We start from the raw sequence: 27,712 nt of genomic DNA on the forward strand, positions 1-27,712 counted from the left end.
ACATGAAAAATTATTTAATACCTTAGTTATTTAGAGAGATACAAATAAAGACCATGATGAGATACAACCTCATAACCACTAGGAAGGTCAAAACTGAATGAAAGAATGAATGAAAAATAACAAGAATTGGTGAAGATGTGAGGAAATTAGAATCCTTTTAAACTGATACTAGAGATATAAAATGGTAGTACTAGTATAGCAAATAGCTGTCCAGTTCTTCATGAAGTTAAATGTAGAGTTATCATGTGACCTAGAAATTCCACTCCTAGATATATACTCAAAATATTTGAAACAAGTGTTCAAATAAATTCTCATGCTTAACTGTTCATTGTAGCACTAGTCACCATAGCTAAATTATGGAAACAACTTAACAGTCCGTCAACAGAAAAATGGATAAATTAAGTACAGTATGCCCATGTAAAGGAATATTATTCAGTCATAAAAAGAAACTCAGTATTGATATGTAGTATAACATGGATGAACCTTGAAAATATTATGCTAATTGAAAGACACAAGACACCAATGGCCACACAGTTTTGATCATATCTATATGGAATATCTAGAAAGGCAAATCCAGAGCTAAGGGTATAGCTCAGTTGGTAGAGTGCTTGCCTTGCATGCTCAAGTCCCTGGGTTCAATTCCCAGCACTGCCCCCCCCCAAAAAAAGGAAAATCCATGGAGACAGAAAGTAGATTACTGGTTGGCAAGTCTGGGGATAGATGGAAATGGACACTGCTTACTCATTACAAAAAACACTTGCAACCTGAATGGTTAGCAATTTTATAAGCCTAAACTGGGTGAGATGTTCTAGTCAGTTTTTTTCATTTTGTGGCCAAAGTACTTGACAGAAACTATTTTAGAGGAGGAAACGTTTATTTGGTGCTCATAGTTTCAGAGGACTTAGTCTATAGATGGCCAACTCCATTGCACTGGGCCCAAAGTGAGGCAGAGCATCAAGCAAGGCAGAAGGCTGTGTTAGAAGAAAGCAGCTCAGAACATGGTACCAGAAAGCAGAGAGAGACTAAACTTGACTTATCAGGGACAAAATATATACCCAAAATGCACAGCCCCAATGACCCACCTCCTCCTATCTGCCTTCAGTTATCACCCAGTTATAATTTCTATCAGGGGATTAATTCATCAATTAGCTTAAGGCTCTCATAATTTCACCTTTAAATTTTCCTGCATTGTCTCACACATGAGCTTATGGGGGACACCTCATATCTAAACCATGACAGATAATGACAGGATTTAGTCAAGCACCACAAATGTCTAACATTTAAAAACTACATCTTTTATCATTTTTGTTAAGAGAATGGAGAGTTCCACAATATTAATTTCTCTAATACGAAATACATCCCAGTCTATCATCATTTGTCCTACCCAAATGCATTCATTGGCTCATTGCATTCTGATACTCAACAAGGCTTGGTTAGTTCCTGAAATAAGTCATCCATGCCTGACATTCTAAACCAAAGCTGACCTCTTGAATGACCACAAGTTATTTCTCGCATACAAGTAGAAACAACCCTGTATTCACCTTTCAGGTATATGCAGTGTACCATAAGAAAGTTACATTTGTAAGAACATCTCAAAAACTAAAGTGCTGCCCCAAGGTGCTGCTTTTAATTATCAAAAGTAAAAAAGAATTTTTAAAGAACTCATACCTTTGTGTTGATCAAGATAATTGTTCTACTGAGAAATAAAATAATCAGATGTTTTTATATTCATTTACAACATTTAATCACTACTTTGTAACATAGATTTATAGCCTTTTGGTACAGTTCATTGCAGAATCCTTAGCATCCTGGGCTAAATATTAAATGCCTATAGTATATCACATTTATTGTAACATCCAAAAATGCTCCTATACATTTCCACATATATCGAAGAGGGTGCCTAATTCTCACTTTGCTTCAGAATGACATTATACCATAAAACATACCACTATGGTTCTTAAAGTAGATTATTCCCTTTTATCCTAATTGGGTCATCTGTTCACTCATTGAAGGACATTTGAATTGTTACCATTTTTTCTATTATGAACAAAACTGAACATCCCTGTACACATCTTTTGTATACATATATGTGTTTTATATGTATGCACACGCATATACACATGTACACACACACTAATTTCTCTTGGTTATATAATTAACAGTGGAATTGCTGAGTCATTATACACTATAGGCATATATTTAGCTTAAGTAGCCTAGCACTTGCCTAGCATGCACAAGGCCCTGGATTTGATCTCCAGCACAGCAACAAAACAGTAATACAATAAAATTAAGGGGATGAGGCTATGGCTCAGTGGTAGCGCACTTGCCTGGTGTGAGTGAGGCACTGGGTTTGATTCTCAGTACTACAAGTAAATAAATAAAATAAAGGTCTATCCACAATTAAAAAACATTTTTAAGAAGATAAAATAAAGTTGCATAAGATACTATATTAGATACCAATTAGAAGGGTTAAAAGATTGATGTTTTAATATTTTTAAATGATCTAAAAATTAGACTTTAAATAAGACTTTCAATTTCTTATTTTTACCCAGCATATCTGCACTGATCTTTTGAATTTACAGATGAAGAAAAAGTAAAGAGTGTCTGATTTTCCAAATTGAGTTTATATTCAGGAGCAGCATTGAGGCTTAAACCCAGAAATTCCCTTTTTCACCTTTGTCTACCCTTTGGCCCAGACAAAAGAAAGCTTTCAGATCTGTATTACTTTGGGAAATTGTTAGCATATTGTTTGCAAGATTAGTGAAGTATCTTTGCATAATATGACAACAAGGTCCGTATCAAAAAACTTCTCAAATACATACTTGAAATACTCAAATTTCTTCTACTTTATGACTAGAATAGGCAGATAATGTCATGGTCTCATCCAGCTTCTCCAAGACTGTTATCAGTGTCACCTGAAAAAAACACTTGCAACCTAATAAACATGGTTAACCTTCAACAGGTTCTAGGAAGCAATGTGTTACAAACCTGCTTTGCAACATCATATTATGGTATAATGGAGTGAACAATGTGCAAGTCTTAGAGTCAGATGAGCTGAGCTGAATGAGTTCAACCTTGGACAAGATACTTTATCTAAGTTTTACTGTATTTATACAACAGTACTACATATCATAGAATTATGAAAATTGAGATAAAAGTCAGATAATATAACAGAGATAAGTATCCAGGTTATAAGCAAAATTGGTACCTGATCTTCAAGGATAGGTAAAGATATTTTCATTTACATATTTATTGTTTTAAATCCTTTCTGCAAACATTGTAAAATAAAGTCTTGCCTATCACTTCTGCTTCCAGTTCCACTTGTCCTATACAGACAAGGAGCGCTATGAAAATGAAGAGAGACCTGAGGTCCAGAAGCAAATGCTTATTGATATGGCCAAGAAGCTACCAGTTTACACAAGAACCGGGAGTGGAGGTCAGTGTATTCAATGTCAGCAAGAGAGGAAATTCAGCAAAGATCTCAGAAACATTAAGTAATGTATATTGTCAACCTAGCCCATTATCTCTTTCATCTTCTGAAAGCCACTATGGAATTTTTTCTCAACATTTTATTATAAAAGTTTTAAAACACATATCAAAGTTGGGAGAACGTAAACACCTGCAACACCAAAACTATAATCTACCACTAACATTTTACTATATTGCTTATATTGCATATGTATGGACATATCTGTCCATATATCCATTCCTTTAGCATCTTCTACCAAACCATCTTATTTTTCTGATACATTTCAAAGTAAATACCATGCATCAATACACACTCACCTAAATAATTTAACATTATTTTTTAGCAAAATTAGCATACAAAACATGTAAAAATCTTAAGTGTACAATTCATTTTTTCTTGAAAAGTAAACACAACCGTGCAACTAAAACCCCTATCAACATTACCACCACCCCAGAAAATTGTATGCCCCTTCCCAGTCAATCCCTGACCCACAGACAACCACTATTCTGATAGTTTTCTACTATAGATTAGTTTCTTCTGCTCTAGAATTTTATAAATTGGAATCATACAGTATGTACACTTGTGTTTGGCTTCTTTTATTCAGCATATTTTTGAGATTCATTCATATTTTGCATACTTTATTCCTTTTATTTACATTGTATATCATAGTTTATCCATTAACTGATTGATACACATCTGGGTTGTTTCCAGTACTTAACTAGTATGGGTCAAGTATCTGTGCAAAGAGATATCTTCATTTTATTTGGGTAAATATTCTCTATGGAATTATACTCTTAGATTTTATTGGTATGACTAGAACAGTATTTGTTGAACCAGTTTTCCACCTTTAAAATTTTGAATACAAGACTTCTCTGGCCAAACCATTCTAATATTTCTAGTATGGGAGATTATGTTTCAAGCCTTAGAAAAGTATACTGTAAGGCAATTACGTTCATTCCCTCATCTTCTATTTATTCAACAAATGTTTATACTAAGACACTGTATGACAATTGGGGAAATTTTAATTTGGTCTGCATACTAAGGACTTAAGATAACATTAAGGACTTATTGTTAATTTTGTTAGAGTAGTAATACAACAGTTATGATTTTTTAAAAGTCTTAATGCTTACTGAAATAGTTTTGGCTGGAAGTGACACAATGTCTAGGATTTACTTAAAATGCTCAAGTAAAAAGCCAGTGGAAGAAACAGATTAAACAAAAATGGCACAAGGGTTGATAATTGTTGAAGTTGGATATGGTACCTGGGGTTTATTATAGTGTCTCTACTTTTAGTGTATATTTGAAAACTTCCATAATACTAATTTTTAAAAAGTAACCAATGTGTATGAGCACTATTCTGAACATTGGGAATACACAGCTGAACATAGAGTCACCAAAGTCTCTTGTGGTATTTAAATTCTAATGAAGAGAGAAACAGAAAATTATATAATTTTAGTTTGTAGCCAACAAAATTATATAATAGTGCAGAGGATACAAACTAGATGCATATGGGGTGAGTTGGGCTCAGAGATATAGTTTGTTTTATCTCTGTGTTTTTATTAACATAAAATAATTTTATATATTTATGAGATATATTGTGATATTTGATACATGTATACAATGTGTAATATCAAATCAGGATAATTAATATTTTTCTCTTTAAAGTTTGACATTTTATTGTGTTGGGAACCTTCGAACTCCTCTATTCTAGCTCTTTTTTAAAAATTTTTTTTAAATTTATTTTTTAGTTGTACTTGGACACAATACTTTTATTTTATTTATTTATTTGTATGTTGTGCTAAGGATTGAACCTAGGGCCTTGCACGTGCTAGGTGAGCGCTCTACCGCTGAGTCACAACCCCAGCCCCTCTCTTCTAGCTCTTTACAAATTAAATAATAAATTGTTTTCAGTATGGTCACCCTACTATGTTGTAGAACATTAGAACTTATTTTTCCTTTGTAATTATATTTTGGTACCTATTATCTAACTTCCCTCTATATCCTTGCCTACTACTTTTCCTGGTTTCTATTGAGCACTTTTATATCCTCTACTATAAAATCAACTTTTTAAAAAGTATTTTTTAGTTTTAAGTGGGCACAATATCATTATTCTACATTTCTGTCATGCTGAGGACCAAACTCAGTGCCTCAAGCATGCTATGCGAGCACTCTACCACTGAGCCACAGCCCCAGCCCATAAAATCAACTTTTGAAATTTGAGCATATAAGAACATGTAGTATTTGTCTTTCTGTGCCTAACATATTTCACTGGACATAATGACCTCTACTTCTATCTATGTTGCTACAAATAACAAGAGTTCATTTTTTGTGGCTAAATAATATCCCATAATGTATACCAACCACATTTTCTTTGTCTGTCTAAAGTGACTTTTAAAACTTTGCATTTGTTGCTAGTTTTTAATGATTATTGTTTAATGATTAGAATATTTCTACTTAAAAATCCAGGTTTCTGGCTTCTCTTGAAACTTACACAGTCTGGCAGTAATTTGCCTTCCAACATGGCAAAAATTAGCTGGATCTGAGTAGTGGCAGTCCTTTTTAGAAAGAACATAAATTCTCAGATTCTGCACAATCCCCAACAGGCTGCTTCATTTACTACTCAGAATTCCGTAGATCCTTAAGGCATTTGTTTGCAGTCCCTATGATAGAGTGATAGGAAAGGATTTTCTGAAGAAGTGCTATTTGAGCTGAGATCTGAATGATGAAAAGGAACTAACCATGTGTATCTGTCAGAGTTCTCCAGAAAAACAGAATCAGTAAAATGTGTGGTGAGTGTATTTGTGTATGTATATGTGTGAAATTGGTTTGTACAATCATGGAAGCTGAGAAGCCCTGTGGTCTGCCATCTGAAAGCAGAAGAACCAGGAGTGCTGATATTCCAATCTGGGGTCAGGAAAAATGATGACCCATCTCATGCAGTCAGGCAGAGAGAAAGCAAATTCTCCCTTCCTCTATATATTTATTTTATTCTTGTCCATAAGGAATTGGATAAGCCCCACCCACATTTGGGATGACAAACTGCTTTAGTTAGTCTACTGATTCAAATGTTAATCTTACCCAGAAATACTCTCACATAGATGCCCAGAAATAATATTTAACCAAATACCTGAGTACCCCATGACTCAGTTGACACATAAAATGAATCATCACCTCTTACTAACTTGGCATACATACACATCTCCTTAGGCCATACTTAATCTCTAAATAAAAACAACAAGGGCTGTGGGTGTAGCTCAGTGGAGAGTGCTCACCTACCAGGCAGGTGACTCTAGTCTGGTTCTCAGCACCACAAAAGAAAAAAAAAAAAAAAACTAAGACAATAATTCTGCCCAACATGTTACAACTATCCTGTGTACAACCCAAAACAAACTAAACCCTTCCCTATAAGATGAGGTAAAAGTCTTTCAGTGGTGTTTACTTTTCTCCTTGTAACTTCAATGTTATAATATAAAATTAACAATACTCAAATACTATGATATCAAGTCAATTCATTTTATGTTATATGATAAGCAAATACAGGAGGGAAGAAAGGAAAGATATTTGAGATACACACAGAGAGATATTCATAACAAAATAAGGAAGGAATACTTAGGACAATTATAGTCCTCATTTCTGTAACTGGTCACATGGTCATAGCTGGCATTAATAACTACTTTTTTCCACTACCCATTTTGTACTCCCTTACCTTCAGCAAGCACCTCAGCTGTTGATAGTTCTTCACCTGGTGGGATGACTCAAACCTTCATTCCTGAGGAGTCTAGTCCATAAGTAGTCCTACCTAAATTAGGTTTGTTATCATTTTCTATTCTTCTAATAGGAGAATAGAAGTACTAGAATAGAAGGACATAGGAGTACTAAGAAATGTCCTAAGGTACCTTCTTCCTTAGCTCTATTGTGGACTAGTAGTCTAATTTCTCCTAAGTAGTTAGGATCAATTTTCCTAGCCAATATTGCAGCTACCTTCTTGATTTAGAGGCATGAGAGTCTCCAAATGAATAGGTGTCAGTCTTAACTTGCAGTTCAACAGAATCATTGTTATGTCTCCTGGTGGAAACATTCCTCCCTTTTTACCTAAGACCTCTAGACTAGCAAAGTAAAAAGTCACAGTGGGGAACAGAGGGTAATAATGAATGGTACAACTGGGCACAGTGGTGCACTCCTGTAATCCAAGTGGCTTGGGAGGCTGAGGCAGGAGGATCACAAGTTCAAAGACAGCCTCAACAAAAGTGAGGCACTAAGCAACTCAGTGAGACCCTGTCTCTAAACAAAATACAAAATAGGGCTTGGGATGGGGCTCAGTAGTCAAGTGCCCCTGAGTTCAATCCCTGGTCCCACCCCACAAATAATAATTAATGATGCCATTCCCATTCCCACCCTTAATTCCTGGATACATGGATACTGTCTATCAGGAAAAAAAACAGTATCAGATATTGAATGTTCATTCAGATCATATGTAGCCTTTTGAATAACTTTGTCCTAGTCCCACAAAGTATTGCCACCTCATTGGCTCTGTAACTGACCTTTCAGAAGACCATTCCACTATTCTGTCAAACCAGCTACTTCAGAATGGTGATACACATGGTAAGAACAGTACATTTGATGAGCATGGACACACTGCTTTATTTGTCTTGCTGTGAAGTGAGTTCCTTGATCAACACCATTGCTGTGTGGAATACATGATAGTGGACAAGGCATTCTGTAAGTTCATAGTGTTAGTTTTGGCAGAAATATTGCATGTACAAAACCCAAATCTTTATCTAGACTTTCTGTTCCAATAAAAACAAATGCTTCCCCATCTATGATTGAAGCATTCTAATATAATCAACCTGACACCAAGTACATGGCTGATAATCATGGGTAATGGTGTCATATTAGAGGTTCAATTTTGTTCTCTGCTGCTGGCAGATTGGACATTCAGCAGTGGCCAAAGCCAGGTTGGTTTTGGTGAAAAAAAGGCCATGTTTCTGAGCCCATGAATAATCTCCATCTCTGCCACCATAGCCATGTTGTCCATGAGACCATTGGGCATTAATGGGGTGATTGTGGAAAGAGACTGACTGGTATCCACAGAACAAGTCATCATATCTGTTTGGTTATTAAAATCCTGCTCTGTTGTGGTGCTGTGATATAAATGATTGTGAGCCCCCACCCCTTCATACATTGAAAACTTAAATGTGGATGGTAACAGGAGGTGTAGCCTTGGGAAAGTGACAAGATCATGAGGGTGAAGCACTCATTAATGGGATTAATGCCCTAATAAAAAGGCCCAGAGAGCTGTCTTGCCCTTTCACCAGTTGAAGAAGCAGCAAGTTGGTGCTATCTGTGGAAAGGACCCTCCCTCACCAGCACTAAATCTGAATTTCTTGGCCTTCAGAACTGTGAGAAATAAATTTGTTGTTCAGAAACTATTCAGGCTGTGGTATTTTGTTATAGCAGCAAGTTAAGACTGACACATGAAATCAACCTTTAGTGAGCATTCACATGAGACACAAACATCTTTATAATGTTTTTGCATTCAGAGAGGTCTGTTTACATAACTCTTTTCCAGATCTCCTTTTCACCAATTTTAAAGTTTTATTCTCTCCAAGTCTCCAATCATCCATTCAAACCAGTGGCAAAGGACCAAGAATTGATATATCCTCATGTGCCTGGCCATTTCTCCTTCCAAGCAAATAAAAGTGTACTGCTTAAAGTTCTGCCCACTGGAAGGATTTTTCTTCTCTATTGTCTTTCAGGTATATCCCAGAAGGGTATTGTAGTACTTTAGCTGTCTACTTTCAAGTAGTGTCTGCATATCATAGAACCCTCTGTGTGTCAGATATGAGTCTTCTCTTCCTCTGTCAGCTAATGATGGGAAACTTCCCATGAGACCATGCAAGCTGGGAGACAGAAGGTCATATAACAGGAATAGGGGCTACAGATATTTGGACTACTTCTTCATGTTACTTACGTATGCCTTCAGGGCCTACTTAGATCTGGTCATATATATACCACTTTAGTTTGAATGTGCAGTATTGCTCTACATGCCCAACTTTATGGCTTGGTGAATCAGATAACACCCAGCTCATGATGAACAACTCATGTCACATGGTAACTTGGTGACCCATGGGTAAGGATTTTATCTCTACTAAGCCCCAGGAACAGGTCAATAATATTTTTCAAAAAAAGAATAGCTATCTGTGGAGAATGGTAGAGTTTTGCTCCAAAATACTAAGGGTCTGCACTAAAATTTCACCTATAGGGCTCTACCAAATGCTGTAAACAGCATCCCTATCTTTCATTGGTACTTCAAGCACAATTTTATCTGCTGGATCATGTGGCCCAAGCAGCAAAGCATTTACGCAGCAGCCTGGACCTGTTGTAGAGCCTGCTCTTATATCTGAGACCCACTCAAAATTAGCAGTTGTTCAGGTCACTCAGTAAATGGGCTAGAGTACCAAACCCGAATGAGGAATTTGTTATCTTCAAAATCCAAAAAGAAAGGCCTACTTGGCACTGTGCCTCTTCTTTTGTTGTAGGAGGGGCCAGGTGCAACAACTTACCCTTCACCTTAGAAGGGGTATGTCAAAATGCCACGTATCATTATACCCCTAGAAATTTCACTGAGGTAAAATGTTCCTGAATTTTCATTGGATTTATTATCTCACCCAATGGCATACAAATGTCTTACCAATAAGTCTAGAATAGTTGCTACTTCTTGCTCACTAGGTCAGATCAGCATAATGTAATCAATGTAATTGTCCAATGTGATATCTTGTGGAAGATAAAGGTGATCAAGATCCCAGCAAACTGAATTATAACATAGCACTGGGGAGTTGATATGCCCTCAGGGTAGGAAAGTAAAGATGCTTTGCCAGGCAGAAAGCAGACTGCCTCTAGTGGATCTAATAGAGAGGGATAGAGATAAAGGAACCTGCCAAATCAATAGCAGCATACCCAGTATCCTCAAGCAATGAAGCCATATCTGACAATTAGGGTCTCCATATGGTTAAGGTCACAACAACTTATCATAATTCCTCAGAATACATGTCTTCTGCATAGGCCAAATAGGTAAATTGAATGATATGTAGTAAGAGTAATCACCCAACATCCTTCAAGTCCTTGATGATGGCACCAACCACTGCAATCCCTCCAGGAACACAGTATTACTTTGTCTTACCATTTTTCTAGGTAGAGGCAAGTCTACTGGCTGCTACTTGGCCTTTCCCTACCGTGATAACCCTCACTATACAGCTCAGAGAATCAATGTGGGAATTCTGTCAGCTACTAAACATGTCTACTCCAATTATACATTCTAGAAACTGGAGAAATATCCACAGGAGGCATTTGGGTACCACTGTGCCTGCTGTGAATCAGACCTGAGCTAAAACTTTGTTGGTCACCTGACCTCTGTAAGTTCCAACTCTGACTGGTGAACCATAGTAAGATTTTGGGTCTTATGGAGTTAGTGTCACTTCAAAGCCAGTGTCCAGTAGCCCCCTGGAATGATGCTTTTATTTCTTTTTTCCTAATGCACAGTTGCCTTGGTAAAAGGCCAAAGGTACCTTTGATAAAGGATAGTGGAAAGTTGAACAGTATAAAATTTTAGTAGTGTTGGTAATATTCTAATGTCTTTCTTCACGGGAATACAATCTCTCCTTTATTCAAGGGCCTCTGAGTCTATGAGCTGGCTCAAGCCATGACTACTTTTTTTAATGATTCAAATAAGACTTTTGTTCACTCAATCTAGAACATTTTTGCTTATATAGCTCAAGTAAGAATTTAGTAGGCTTTCTACCTATTTCACTTCTAGAAACACCATGATTCATTAGCCAAAGCCATAAATCTGCATGAGTTCAGACTATTCTAATTGCTATTTTGACTCTGATGACCATCATCATAGCTGCATCCACCTTGCTTTTTGTGGCTGAGTGCCACCACATGATCCAATTACTTCCATCGCATTAGGTTTCCCAGTTTAGTGACTACAGCGAGAACTGACATAGAGACAAGAGCAGTCAAAAAGCTCTTCAAGGGCTGGGGTTGTAGCTCAGTTGGTGGAGCGGTTTGCCTAGCATGTGTGAGGCACTGGGTTTGATCCTCAGCACTACATAAATATAAATAAATAAATAAACAAAGGTATTTTTTAAAAAACTCTTCAAGCATTCTGAGATTCTCCTCATAAATTTATTTCTCACAGTATTGGTAAATGGTATGTCTTATAGACCCTCTTAGTGTGAGTGAGTAGGTATTAAATATCAAATTCATCCTAACATTCCAATTTCCTTAAATCTTTGAATCCCTTCCTCTACATTAAACCAAGGCAGGTATGGCATTTCAAATTCATTCACTGTGTGCCACATTTTGGTCCATGTTTCAGCCAATCAACCAGCCAAACTCCTTGAACTGCAACATTAATGCAAAATCTGCTCAGTGGGCCTGTATCAATACTTTTGTCTAGATCTAACTTTATATTCCTTCCACCATTATTTCAAATCTTCAGTATCTATTCCCACACATGTTCCCTAGATTTCTATCTGTACAAATTACAAAATTCAAGTAATTCTTTTGTAGTCTATTGTACCTCCTCATGGATCAGAACTATTGCAGGAGAGATGATGGTAGATCAATCTATGGCATTGGCAGTATCTTTAAAAATGTGCTAAAGGATCCAAACATGAAAGCCTCTCTCCTTTCATCCTTGACTTAATAATACCTCTATCTTTTGTCATATACTCTTTATCAATAGGAATGAACACAGGAATCTTTTGAATTAGTGGCCTATTGTGTTGAATCAGTTATGTGTGCTTAATATACACTTTAAGTGGAATTATTATATTAGCTTAAATTATTTAGTTTTTATACTTAATATAATTACATTATACACAGGCATACTCTATCAGTGAACATGAAAAAAATTAGAAGAAAAGGAAAACAGCTTTAATCCAAGAGGACGGAATGAAAGAAAGGGGAAAGGGAGGGAACAAATGGGCAGGAGGGATTTTTATATCAGACCTACAGGGTGAATAGAAACCTGAATGAAGTAATCAGAAAAACTGTACAGGTAACAGCCCTGCCACTTACTTGCTATGTGGCTTTGAGCAAATCACTTGATAAGGACCAAGACTTTACTTTCTTATCTGTGAAATGGTCAATTGAAATAATTGAAAAATTCTCTTCTATTTTCCAAATTGTCTTGTTTTGTTTGTAGTGTTGGGGATTGAACCCAGGGTCTAGCATAAATTGTTATTCTAAGAACCACTTTCTTTACCATTTTGTAGTTTTATGCATTTATGAAATTTAGCCTCATGAGACAGGAATTAAATTGTGAATCCTTATTTCCAGATAGGAGAGTTTCAATAAATAGAGACTAAATGATTTCTCCAGACCCCTCAAATAGTTGATAGTAGTTTGTTTGATAATATAAAATCTTATGGTCTGATATCTAAATATGAAGCCTTTTCCCTTATTCTCCTGAAAGGTGCTTTCAAGACTGACTTAATAAGAAAAGAAATACATAGCACAATTCTTCTATATGATTGACTTTTGCTTGGCAACTTGAGATGAGTGAGACCATCTGTGGGTAGTGTATAACAAGCCATCCCAGTAGACTAATAATAAGATATGCGGTCTTACAGTGAGCCCTAAGAAATGCTAACCACCTTATTTTTCCTATAGCTGTACGATTCTGTGACCGGTGCCATCTGATCAAGCCAGACCGCTGCCATCACTGCTCTGTCTGTGCCATGTAAGTGACAGCAATATTCCCCCTGGGCTGAGCTTGGCTACTGATGGTTGCCTAGACAACAAAATGACTGATCCTAACATGCAACCATGCCTAGATAAGAGCATTTCCTTTCAGTCATAATGAGTACATGCCAAACACCCTCACAGGAATGATGATGATTCAAACTATTCTAAAGATAGAAAGAGAAATATAATCACATTTTAAAAATAATCTTTTTATTTTAGAACAGCTTTAGATTTATGGATTTATTATGAAGATAGTTCTCATATGCCCAACACCCACTTTCCTCTATTATTAAAACCTTCTATTAGTATGGTACATTTGTTACAATTAGTGAACTAATATTGCTACATTATTTTTAACTACAGGCTATCCTTTGTTTAGAGATCCTCAATTTTTCCCTAATGCCCTTTATCTGTTCTAAGATCCCATCCAGAATAACACATCATATTTTGTAGTTATGTCTCCTTAGCTCTTCTAAGCTGTGACAATTTCTCAGACTTTACTTGTTCTTGATGATCATGACAGTTTTCAGGATTAATGGTTAGGTATTTTGTAGAATGTTCCTCAGATGAGGTTTTTTGTTTTGTTTTGTTTTTTAATCTTTCCTCGTGATCCTTAGACTGGGGTAATGTGATTTGGGGAGGAAGACCATAGAAGTATAATGCCATTCTGATTACATCATATCAAGGGTACAAAGAAACATGACTTATCACAGCAATGCTAATCTTTATCATCTGCCTCAAGTAGTGTTTGTAAAATTACTCTCCACCCCCTCCCTCTACTGTACTCTTCAAAAGGAAGTTACTATGCACAGCCCAACTACGGGAATGGGAAGTTATACTCCCTCTTCTTTTTTTCAATAACTTTATTTTATTTATTTATATTTATTTTATGTGGTACTAAGAATTGAACCCAGGTTCTAATATGTGCTAGGTAAGCACTTTACCACTGAGCCACAACCTCAGCCCCTCCCATTTTTTGAAGATGGAGTGTCTGTATAAATTATTTGGGATTCTTCTGTATGGGAAGTGTGCATTTTCTCTCCCATTTACTTATTTAGTCAATCATTTATTTATCTCAATATGGAGGCATGAATATTCATTTTTCTATTTTGTGCTATGACCCAGTACTACTGTATTTATTTAATTTGTGGCTCAAATTTTTCCAGCTTTGGGCTTCTTTGAAAGGAAAACTCAGATGACTCTATATGTCATGTTCCTATTTCTACCTCAGGAGCCTTGGTAGGCTCTTGTGTGCCATACAATACAAAATTACAGGAAGTGTATTTATTGCATTAAACTACTCTGCTTCTTTTTTAATCAACAAAAAATAAGTCCTAGCTTTGTAAAACCATTTTATGTTAATATATGTAATCTTCATGCCTTTCTTCTTGTATACCTTTTTAAATTTTTTTAGTTGTAGATGGACACAATACCATTATTTTATTTGTTTTTATTTTTATGTGGTGCCAGGGATCAAATTCAGTACCTCATGCATGCTAGGCAAGAGCTCAACCACTGAGCCACAACCCCATCCCCTCTTCTTGGATGGTTTTGCCATTCATATTTCTCTTAGTTTTGATTCAAACACAGACTACAGCCATATGGCTTTTTTCCTGTGCTTTTATTAAACTGAGTATTGAACAAAACTAGAGGGGATGCCTTGAACCTTTTCTGTTGTATCAATATCCTGGAGATTCCAATCCCTTTTAAAGGTTGAACTTTTAAGTGTATAACTTACTGCCAGCATAATCCTATAAAGTATTTGTTATGATCATCTCATCCTAGGAATAACAGATACACTGGTTTTGCAGTTGCTGTAATGGAGATCTGGGAACAGGTATACTGGATCTATGTAAAAATACTGGTGAAACCTTGAGTTCAATTTTGAGATGTTGCTTCATTTCCATAGCCTCACTTATCGCACTGTATTTTCTCCCCTTTGTAGGTGTGTTTTAAAAATGGACCATCACTGCCCTTGGTATGTCCCTTTGATTCATTTCTCTCCTCTAAAAGGGTCAAAGTTGTTCAATATGCTCACTTTCCTAAGCATAGTTGTACCATGCCTTTTTCTGTCACCATAATTCACTGGGCTTTGTATTTGTGTGGGGGACAGGGGAGGGGTAAAATTTTAGAGCAAGAATAACCATACCACCAAAGGTATAGTAGAGAGTTCCTGGGGTCACAAAGCTAATGGTCTCCTGTCCATTAACTTTAGCAATTGAGCATAGTAATGAAATATAGCACAATATTTTTCCTCTTGTAAGTTACACAATTTATTTTGTTTCTAGCTTGCTTGATGTTTGAAATAGTGTAGATTGTTAAATTCAGCAATTCGTTAAATTTTGTACATCAGATCTAGAGAACCAGTGAAATCACCTGATTACAAAAAAGAACAAGCCACAACTCTACCAAATGTAAGACTTTAATAGTTTTTTAGCAACCAAGATCCAGGTTTGCTCGGGTGTGTCAAGAACTAGTCCAGAACTATTAGATGTTTCTGTGCCTGTAAATGAAAGGAGAAACAAGTGAGATGTGAACTTGTTTTTCCAGTCTGTTCCTATTAAGGGACTTTTATCTCTGTTGGGTTTTACATGACACATAATGAGACAGTAGGAGTAACATGCTTCCATTGCTTAGTCCACTTATATGTCAGTGTGTTTTCAATCAATAGGTCCTGATTTCAAATTAGTTTTTCTTTTTTTTTTTTTTAGGGTTAATAACTGCATTGGATTTTCCAACTACAAATTCTTTCTTCAGTTCTTAGCTTATTCTGTTCTCTACTGCCTGTACATTGCTACAACTGTCTTCAGCTATTTCATCAAGTATTGGAGAGTAAGTTACAAACAGATTCTGAAGGGTCCCCCACAGACAAACATACACTTCAGTCTGTGACATTATTTGTTCTATAACATTTTACATTTTGAAATAGCTAATACTGAAGGAACCAAAGGGGGAAGCCACTAAAAACAAAGTTTTCATGTTATATACTCTGAGATCAGAAGTTGCTGTTTAAAGATTCTAGTTAAACAAGTTTCTGTTTGTATATGACAATCTTGCTAAGGCCCTCAGTTACCTAACCTCTTGACTCCTACCAATTCTTTAAAATGTACTTCTGCAATTGAGGTTTTTTGTTTTTTGGTTTTTTTTTGAGAGAGAGAATTTTTAATATTTGTTTAATTTTTTTTTAGTTTTCAGTGGACACAACATCTTTATTTTATTTTTATATGGTGCTGAGGATCGAACCCAGTGCCCTGCACATGCCAGGCAAGCACGTTACCACTTGAGCCACATCCTCAGCCCCAACTGAGTTTTTAAAACCTCCTTCCTACAAGTTATATTTTTGAAAAATGTTGGAACTAATTCAAATCCCTGGTTTCTAAAAAAAAAAAAAAAAAAGGCTAACAAAGCACTCCCATTTGAACATGAAATTAGGTCAAAGGAGACTTGCAAAATTCCTACCATATAGAGAGATACACTGACATACCTTCTCATGTGACCAAATGAACAGGAAAGTCTTCTTTAACTTATGATAAACCCTGGGTTGGAAATTAGGAGAACTGAGATGTAATACTGCTTTCATTACTTCCCTTACTGGCTCATTGCCAAGATCAAATGAAACAGATGTTGAAAGTGTTTTGCCTTTCAAAATATAATTCTAATAATTACAATGAAATCTCAAAAACCTTGCTTTTATCTTTCTCCTAGTTGAAGATATCAGTCATAGGTACAGACCCTGTACATATGTTTATAGGGTCTGGCAGAATACAGTGAAATATGTTATTTTTAAATTTCATGCCAGTGGACTCCAGAAGAACCCTCTTCCATACAATTCCAGTACAGTTACTAAGATATCCATGATGAGGGTTGTCCAAACTTATCCTGAATAGCAAAAGACAAATGTGGCAGAGAAAATATTTATTACTTTAGGAACTGCACAAGCACATTAGCTAGAGAGGTAAAGCTGTGGGAAAGAACATGAATTCTGTGGTCAGAATATAAATTATAATAAACCGGAGCAAACAAGAAAAAGACAAGGCAGTGAGAAGGTAAATTGCTGAGAATATTTAAATTATAAATTAGTGTTTTGATTCCTAGTAGTCTAGAAAATATAGTGTACAAAATTATAGTGATATATGCTTTCCATTCCCCTTCAACTTGCTTAATCGATTCAAATATTTAATAACATTAAGAATAGGGAATTATATGATAGATATCAAAATCTGCAATTCAAAGACTCAAAGAAACTATTAGCATAAATAACGAAGTTTTTTCTCATACATTTTCCCCAAATAGGAAATGTTTCACCATGCTATACATCTTAACATCTCTTTCACCCCTTTGCACAGCACAAGATTTATTTTCTATTGCTCAGGTTTCCATGACCTATTTGGCATTCTATCCACACACTGAGCTACTACTCTAAATGTGAAGAAAATCTGCTGCATCCAATCAACAGGGAAAGTGTCAGCCTTGATCTTCACTACAGACCTTTCTTGGTACTTAACACAGTAGGCGACTGTTTAAAAACCACCCTTTACCCTCATAACAAAGTAAACAAGATTGCATTTCACATATTTTGCCTTTAGCCCTCTTAGCCAGCCAATAATCAAATACCACAATGCCAGCTAGGTGCTGCATGCTTTTTTTGTACTCTTGAAAGATGATAGTTGGATATGAATTAATCACCAGAAACATGGCTGCATTCACAAGCAGTACCAGGGCTGAACATACCCTTGTCCTTTTCCTATTCCCTCATTTTTTCTCCATGATATCCTAGCTTGTGCCTGACATATGCGAGGCAAGAAAACCTGTCTCTGCTTGCCCTCATAATGAAAAGGGCATTGACAGTTCAAGAAAATGATTCTTTGTAGTCTTTCCAGCCAAAAAGCACCTTAGTGTGGTTTGAGGATGGTTTTCTCAGTTTAAATCAAATCTCTCTTTAAAATAAAAAGTAAACACTGCCATGTATTTTAAAAGCCATTTATCAAGGAGACAAGCTGTGTTTCTAAGAACAGCAACTTCTATTTATATGATACGTTGTGGTTTTTGAAGCACTTCCCTTATTTCATCTGATCCTCAGCACAATCCTGAGAAGTAAGCAAAGCAGGAATTATTAGTTTCATTCAAAGGTGATAAGAATGGATCATAGTAGTTAAGTGACATTCCAAAGATCACCTAGCTTGTAAATTTCAAAGTGAGAATTGAACCTAAGTCTGATCCTAAGCCCAGTGATCATATATACTATACCATGTCCTACTACCCATTAGGGTTCTGGTATGGAAAAGCTTTAGCTCCTTTGGAATAAAGGTTTCAAAGACCGTCAGAATTTCTCTATCCTCTCAATATTAATTTAAACAACAGCTACTTTGATAGGAGATTGATCCTTGCCTTATGCAAAAGTAGTAACACATATCTCCCACACTGGGCCATAAATCTCCTCACGGAGGCTATAAATTATTTTAGAAACATGATAGTAGCGTCATTCTACCAATATTCCTCTGAATTGCCTCTAGTGATCATTGCTTTAAGCAATTTAGCTTGGTTGTCTCCTGAGAAGGTATTTTTGAGCATAGGACTTTAACCTTCTTCAAACTAAAAAAAATTAAAAGCTTAATATTAAGAACTCTATCAAGGGATAACACAGTAGATACACAATACAGTAGATCACAAGCTTGAGGCAAGCCTCAACAACTTAATGAGACCCTGTCTCAAAATAAAAATAAAATAAACAGTAAAAGCCTGTCTCAAAATAAAAAGGACTAGTGGTAAAGCACCCCTGGGTTCAATCCTCAGTACCAGAAAACACACACACACACACACACACACACACACACACACACACACACACACACACACTTTTAATTATTACTGGAAAGTATTTTGAAATATTTCAAATTGTTTCATCTTGCCAGAAAAATGACCAGCATGGGAAAGGAGGAACTAAAGCAATAGTATTCCTCCAACTGCTCACTCCAAATTAAAAATGTTTTATAAAGTTCTCTTCAGAAGACAAAATGTTACATGATATGCATGCTACAGAACTTTAGAACATTCTTTCTGGTCTAGAATTACATGTTTAAAGAAAAATTGGTGCCACATGGAAAATAAGATGTCCCAGATAACTATAAAAATCTTTAGCCACCTACTTTTACATTGCCAGTAAAATCCTTCTTGATTTGTACTGTCTAAACAGCTGTTCCACAGGATCTAATATACCAACACATTCCACTTCAGCTATAAAAAACAACCATATAAAATGTGCAGCAGCTTTAAAATCAGGTCATGACTTATAGGTAGGACATTTTAAAATTCTATGTATGTGTTTTAACTTCCTACATTCATCACTATGACATTTTCAATAGCCATATGTCCAAGGAAACATGACATATAAAGAATTCTAGAATAGCCCACCTTGAGATAAAAGGATGGACCCTATGACATCAAAATCACTTCTAACCAACAATTCATATTTCTCAAACTAAATGAAATATGACCTTTATGCCAATTATGCTCCAAATATTCCCTTTTCACATTTTCCTTTTCTAACTGGTACATTATATACTCTATTTTACACTGAACTGCACTTAAGCAATGATCTATTCTAGGCTTTTTAGACTAAGAGCATATCTTTAATGAGGTATGATCATCAACAGAGAACAATTTTGTAAAAATTTTTTACAGAATCTATTTTTTAAAATTGTACCTAGATGTTTTATACATGCAAAAAACTATAACCTATGTAGAACAAGTAGCCAAGCTTTCCCATTTTAATCTTTTTTTGTTTATTATTTCTTTTCTAGGGGGAATTGCCCAGTGTTCGCTCTAAGTTCCATGTCCTTTTTCTCCTCTTTGTGGCCTGCATGTTTTTTGTCAGCCTTGTGATTCTCTTTGGTTACCATTGTTGGCTTGTCAGCAGAAACAAAACTACCTTAGGTAAGACTGAATATTAAGACTAGGAAAAAACATTGGGCTGTGAATGTAGCTCAGTGGTAGACCACTTGCCTAGAATGTGTGAGGCCCTGGGTTTAATCCCTAGTACTGCCAAAAAAATACCCCCCAAACATATTAGAGTTTATCAGATTGATCTGTGTTTTTTTTTCCCCTGAGGAAAAGAAAAACTTCCAATGAAACATTTTAGCTATGGTGACATCTCTTTGACTCCAATCTGAGACAGATGAAAGTACATTTTACCAAACTGGAGAACCATAGTGAATGAAGCTTATAGACTAAAGAGAGCATTAGTAGATAAAACCCTACACAAAACCAAAAATGGCTATTGCTCTTTAGAGTGTGTATTGGGTAATAGCTCCCCAGATTCACAACTCAGAAGACTTAAAAAATGTGTTCACATGAGGAAATTAAGGAAAGAATCAGTACAGAAGAAAATGTTAAAAGGAGGAAATGAATGTCAGTAAAGATAGAAGTATCTAGTTTATTGAGTACATCCCAACACAGAGCCTTCAGAGTGAATTCAAAGTCTTGAAAAAGAATCAAATAACTGAATATCTGTAGTTATTAAGGAACTGTGTAGGTAGCATGGGAACGGGGAGCATGGGAACAAGAAACATGTTGAACAAGTTAGTCTCTAGAAAATAAGTGTAAGGTGCTGGGTGTGGTGGCACATGCCTATAATCCCAGCAGCTCCAGAGGCTGAGGCAGGAGGATTGCGAGTTCAAAGCCAGCTTCAGCCAAAGCAAGGCACTAAGCAACTCAGTGATACATTGTCTCTAAATAAAATACAAAATGGGGCTGGGGATTTGGCTCAGTCCTTGAGTGCCCCTGTATCCTCCCAAAAAAGAAAAGAAGTGTAAGAAATAAACCTTGTTTGTTATTGAGTATTTTGTTTCTGATGGATTCCAGTGCAATTTTGTTGTTGTTGTTGTTATTTTAGTAATGGTAAAAAATGTTTAAAATTTCTACAAATCAGTACACAAAAAGTAAGGTGAAAGTGATTAAGAGTTGAATGTTTAAGTAGAATAAACTTGAGGAAAGTTTGGTGCAAAGCTATTGCAATTTGGGAATACATTTGCTAATAATACTAACAGCCAACAAAGTATTTGCTTCATTTTCTAAATCAAATATATATGTAGCACTTAGTTGCTAGGGTGGTAAATTAGCACATTTGGCTTAGAGATAAGCTACAGAGTAGAAAAGTACTAAAAGCTTCATGATAACAGGGTCTGAAATAAAGCACAAATGGGAAGTGGTCAGATGCAGCCAGAGTCCCACAGTGAAAGTGTTTGCTTAATGGGATAAATGTGTGTCTAAAAATAATGTGCACTAACGTGGTCCAATTCCTCATAGTCTTTGAGGTGATTATAGTTCACCCATTGACATTTTATCTGGAGTAAAACTCAGTTTCTTACCTTGCAGGCTTCAGTGTGAACATCTTCATTTCTGAAATGTTTCAAAACCAAATCAATGTCATTATCATCTCTTTATGTGTCATTACTTTGGTCCCAGCTCTACAGATGGAAACCATTTGGCTGTTGTTGCCACTTAGATTCAAATAAAGTGTTGTTAAATCTGTTCCTTTACTCCTGAAATCCAGCAGTACAAATACATGCTACTCCCATGGCTGCTTAATTATTTCTACCATAATGTGTTTCCCCTGCTTTTTTCAAAATGTGAGTACTATTTCTTCATATGGAATTACAAACTTACCTGGTATTAAGTGATTAAACTGATTTTTACAAAGTAATTTGACAGTAACTAAGAATGAGGGACCTATACTAACACAGCAAAAAGATATCATAGAAGCAAGTTACATTCATGGGGAACTATAAAATCATGACTGCTGAAATTTGTTCCTTTATTTCTTTCTTGCTCCCCCCCCCCAACTTTCCTACCATATTCTAGAGGCCTTCTGCACTCCAGTGTTTACAAGTGGCCCAGAGAAAAATGGGTTCAATCTTGGCTTCATCAAGAATATCCAGCAGGTGTTTGGAGATAATAAGAAGTTCTGGTTAATACCTATTGGGTCCAGGTGGGTAATTATTACCACTGAAAGAGGTTGATGATGTACTATGATTTGAAGTACCAAATTCAATTTTGATTATAGTATACAGCAGGTCTGTCTAACATGACACTCTATTTCCCAAGTTTTTAATTTCTAGGTTAGCAAAGACAAATCATGAGGCAAGCATATGATAAAATAGACATCTTCCTGTCTTGTTTGTGGCAGGGTAAACTAGTACTAATCTTTTATAAATGAATTTGGTTATATGTATCAAAACTATAAAAATGTACATATTTATTGTCCCAGTGATTACATCTCTGGGCATCTAACCTAAAGACAGAGATGAACTATGTACAAAAATGTCTCTCGTAGAATTATTTACAGGTAATAAATCAAAAACAACATAAATATCTTACAATATAGGAATATATACGTATATGTATATATATTCCTATATTATAGAAAAAAATATATATATACCCACTAGATAGATTATTATGTAGTCAAAAGTAGTGGTTATAAGATGATGTCACACTAAGAGGACATGCATAGTATATTATCTGTGAAAAGGTAAAATCCAAAATGGTATGTATGCTGATTGAAAATATGAACAAGGGGCTGGGGTTGTGGCTCAGCAGTAGAGCGCTTGCCTCGCACGTGCGAGACCCTGGGTTAGATCCTCAGCACCACATAAAAATAATAAGTGAAATAAAGGTGTTGTTTCCAACTACAACTAAAAATAAATATTTTAAAAAATTTTAAAAAAGAAAATATGAACAAACATATAGAGAGAAGAAAAGCAAAAGAGGGGAAATATGACAAAAATACTAAAAGTGGTAAGGGAAATAGTCTCAGTAAATAGTTTACATTTCTTCATTTTTCATATTTTGGATGAAATATTAACGTTATTTTTGTGAGGGAAAAATGAGAAGAAAGAAAGATTGATTTATAGATTATGTGTAATTCTTAAAACCACAACAAGAATGCAGAAAAGGAAATGAATGAGAAATCAGTACAGCCAAAGTTTGTGTCCTCTGAGTAACTTTGTGAACCAGATTAACCATTAACAAAACTAGCTCTGCAACAGTTTGTTTACTGGCTTTTTGCATCCCCCTTTAGATATGCTCCTTAGACAAGGATACATTTATGTTCACTTATTTGAAGAAACTTTGCTGAGGTTAGGTGGTAACTAAGGCAAATTTTCCCCTTCCCTTCACTCATTGCCCTGATACTTCCTCTGCACCAGTTAGTGTTTTATAGACACATTTGTTTAAAATGTGATATATTCTACTCTCCTGACTATAAATCACAAGGCAAAACTATGTCCCTGGGTAATGTTGGTTAATAACTGTTACCAGCAATTATCTATACCCTGTTCACACACATGCAGACACAAATGCACACCATTACCACATCAAAGGGAGGTCTAAAATGAGCCTTCTCTGATATAAAAACAAAAGCCTCATTTACTTATAATCAGTAACATATTATCTGTACAGTAACATCAATAAACTCTGTCACCTTTCGATTAACCACATTCATGAACAGGAGAAAAGGCATAGCTCATATCAAATGAATATTCCAAATCACTCAGATTTAAATTTGGAATGTATTCAGATATAGAGACACAGGTGTTAGACCAGGTTACACTTTGAACACTTGAGTCTCTATCAGTGAATACATTCCAAATTTAAATCTGACAAACTGTAACCTGGTCTATCCAGGACACCACAATTCCTTCCAATATATCTGATCTGTTAATGATCAAAAATTAACCAGAGAAGTGACCCTAGCTTACCATAAACATCCACAAAGTATACCCACAGGTGGATAATTGTGCCCAAAATCCACACTCTAGGGATACCTCATTTTGGCTTTTTCTCATAGTTCCTAATAACCTTTCTTCTATGCAAGCCAAATAATGATAAGGTACTTGGGGAATTACCTATCACCAGTTCACCGCAGCTTATCTCCACTCTATTCACTCATTCTCAGTCTACTCATCTTTCATGAATGTTTAGAATCAAACAATAAGATAGTGGAATTTAAATTGGCATTGCCATCATTAAATAATCATGAAGCTTGCATATTGCTGTACTGGGCATTGTGGACAACAAGTTTCTTATGAACAAAAATAGTCACTGATGTGGACATGCAAACACGATATGGAAATTTAAAGCATTATAATGATGCTATTATAACAGCCTATTTCAGGTTTTAGAAAACAAGTGTGACACTATATATGTATATATGTATATATGTATATTTTCTATATTATAGAAAAATATATATATCCTATTTCTAAGGATTATGACCTTTACAAAAAGTGTGTGTCTACTGCAAAATCTCACTGCCTTTCTTTCCCTCAGCCCTGGTGATGGACACTCCTTCCCTATGAGGTCAATGAATGAGTCACAGAACCCACTACTAGCAAATGAAGAACGATGGGAAGACAATGAGGATGATAATCGAGGTGGGTTGTCTCAGAAGGAAGTTTTTTCTCTGCTGAGCAGGCTGACCACTATAGATCCATGTTAATACAACCAGTGTAATGTGTTGTGAGTAAATCATATCCAGAAAGATTTTATAAGCATGTCAGCCTCTTAAGTGCCCTCTGGATGGAAGATGGTAAGTATGACCAGATTTGTTTAGTGGAATTGGGTAGCTTAGATAGGATTAGATGGCAGTTTAGGAGGTTCTTTACCAGCTTTGCAATATCATGATTTATAACTTTTCAGATAAATCAGGAAACCTAATAAAGTGCTGTGCATGTATTCACATTACCAGCCCTATTTCTCTGACTGTTGGTAGGCCTACTTCTGTGACTCTAACATTTGCTTATGTTGCCAATACCAGCCATCCAGAGAGTAATTTTTAGCTATTGTTTCAAATAAAACAGTAGCTTTTGAATAGAGACTTATAATAGTTACCACAAAAAGTACTTGGGATGAATGAGATTGTATGAAGACATGGAAAAGCAATGAGTTAGGGAGCAGAGGTAGAAAATAAAGCTTTCTCAATGTTCACCCAGTTAGATTATCTTGGACTAGCTTCTCTACTTCAAAGTCCAGTTTTAGAAAAAAGTACATTTATAGAACAAAGGAAGACAAAACAGCCCCGGATCCATACATACAAAAGAAAACAGTTAATCATCCAACCCAAAGAATTTACAATAGAAGAAACTCCCTCATGTACCTCCTGATGACTACTGGAAAATTAACTATATTTTGACCTACCAGAGTTCAGCCTTCAGTCTTTCTGAATAGACTTGCTTACTGCAGTCCACAAGTAATACAAACTCTTATTTTGACATTTAAAAACCCAAATTCTAATAGAAATCTGAAGGAGTCTGGACCTGGTTTGATATAACTCCACAGTGGGAAAAAAACATCTATGAATTGTATTGGTAAGCAGAAAAAATTTAAGTATAGATGTAGCACCACATCATAAACAAGCTACTTTTTGAAGCAGTTTTCAATTTAAGACTTTTTAAAAAACATTCAATCACTTAAAAATTGTGTATCATTTTATATTTGATAAAGTACTATTTACCTGCTTTTTCCAACCTTTGACCTTTGCAACCATTGTATTAGGTAAACATTATTACAAATACCATCCTCATCTTATAACTGAAGAAATTTAGACTATGATGTGTTAAATAACTTCTTCAAGATCACAGAGCAAGAAGGTGATAGAACCTGGACTAAAAAATGCATCCTGATTCTAAATCCTGGGATTTTTTCCCCCAATATGATGTTATGTCTCTCATGTGAACAAATACATATGAACCACAGTGATGTGATTTGGTGCCATATTGCTCTCTGAAGAATTCAACTAAATCTTACATAATTCATAAAATCATAAGACTATTAAGTCTTCTTTAGTGAGACTATGTCATATCATATAGATGAGTTTTTAAACTTCATTGAACTCATTTTAGCATCTAACAATTTTGTTAGAAAAGGATGCTTTTCTCTAACACAAGTTCTCAGGCTGTGCTATTTGTCCAGTTGATTCTATGTTTCTCTCAGTTTCTCCATTTTCTATGCATAACTGATCATCCACAAATAGTCCTTGTACTTTTAACAACGTAGATTCCTGGGAAAGGGTTATAAGTAAATTTATGTGAGTTGAACTTAATTTCCTTTAGAAATGATGACAGGGTTTTATTCCAGCCCAAAATATTCTGTTTAGTTTACTATAAATCATGTACTTTTTCATTACATAATGAAAACAGCTAAAATATACTAATAGTGGCCTGTTAAGTAAAAATATAATATCATAGTCAGGAACTATATGAAGTTATCTTCTTTGAATTCCCTGCCTTATTTTAATACAGAAAAGTACTAGGTAAAGAAACAACTTTAGGGCTGGGGTTGTGGCTCAGTGGTAAAGTGCTTGCCTAGCATGCATGAGGTACTGGGTTCGATTCTCAGCACCACATACAAATAAATAAAGTAAAGGTCCATTAACAACTAAAAATATTTTTTAAAAAAGAAACAACTTTATGAATAAAGGGATTTAAATGGGCTTGTTTTATGTGGCTCTTAAAAATAAAGTTTTAATGAATGTACAAATGCACAGAAAAGTATGTAAATCAAGTACACAGATCCATCTAATCTCCTGAGAATATTTAACAGGCATCTTTAAAAAACTTTGTAGAGACTTGAGGTTACATTTTATCTTTTTAAGGAAGTAATCCAGAAACATCTGTTGTATTACTACTTGTGGTCATTCCTGTAGCTTACATTTAAAAATTAGAGATTACAATATAAGTCTTTCTACAAATTTGTCCAAAATTGGGATCCATTTCCTCTAAAATAGATAGGTAGCATCTGTGGTAACTATCCTTAAGTGTCATGAATAATAAAATGGATATGACTGTCAGGGATATTTTTGAATGGAAACTGCTGTGAGTCAAAGCCTACTTTTATGTGAAATGTTAAAGAAGCCCTTGGCCTTCTCAGAAGCAATGTCTTTAGGGGACATTTAAGATCCAAACTGTAGCACAAAGGAATAACTCTTATAATTTTCTTCTTTATTTATTTTTGTTGCAAAAATTTAAGGTGTACAACATGATGTTTTGAGATATATATGCATAGGTAATCACTATGGGTAAGCAGTTTAATCATCTCTTAGTTAACTTCTTTTTTTTGTGATAAGAACACCTAAAATATACTTTCTTAGAAATTTTTCTAGTATACAGTATCATGCTATTAACTATAGTTCATATACTATACTTTGGATCTTTAGATTTATTCATTCTCTATAACTTCCACTTTGTATACTTTGGCTTACATCTCACCATGCCTACCTACACTGCCTCTAGTAATCACCCTTCTGTTCTGTTTCTATTTTTGTGACTTTTTTTGTTATTTTGTTTCCTCATATATGAGAGATCATGCAGGATTTTTCTTTCTGTGACTGGCTTATTTCAATTAACATTAGGTCTTCCAATTTTATCCATTTCTTTTTTGCAAATGATAGTATTTTCTCTTTTTCAAAGCTGAATAATAATCCTGTGTATGTGT

General features: G+C 35.4%; 1 protein-coding gene across 1 annotated transcript in view; it reads left to right on the forward strand.

The window, feature by feature from the left end:
• The window catches only part of Zdhhc15 (zDHHC palmitoyltransferase 15), a 92,729-nt gene that overhangs the window by 41,183 nt on the left and 23,834 nt on the right, over positions 1-27,712 (forward strand). The window contains exons 4-10 of the mRNA XM_077106341.1: positions 3,316-3,436; positions 13,148-13,217; positions 15,168-15,200; positions 15,934-16,054; positions 20,023-20,155; positions 22,082-22,208; positions 24,551-24,654. Coding sequence (XP_076962456.1) covers positions 3,316-3,436; positions 13,148-13,217; positions 15,168-15,200; positions 15,934-16,054; positions 20,023-20,155; positions 22,082-22,208; positions 24,551-24,654 — 709 coding nt within the window. The remainder of the gene's footprint in view (positions 1-3,315; positions 3,437-13,147; positions 13,218-15,167; positions 15,201-15,933; positions 16,055-20,022; positions 20,156-22,081; positions 22,209-24,550; positions 24,655-27,712) is intronic.

Source organism: Callospermophilus lateralis, chromosome X, assembly GCF_048772815.1.
Source record: "Callospermophilus lateralis isolate mCalLat2 chromosome X, mCalLat2.hap1, whole genome shotgun sequence".
Taxonomy (NCBI): domain Eukaryota; kingdom Metazoa; phylum Chordata; class Mammalia; order Rodentia; family Sciuridae; genus Callospermophilus; species Callospermophilus lateralis.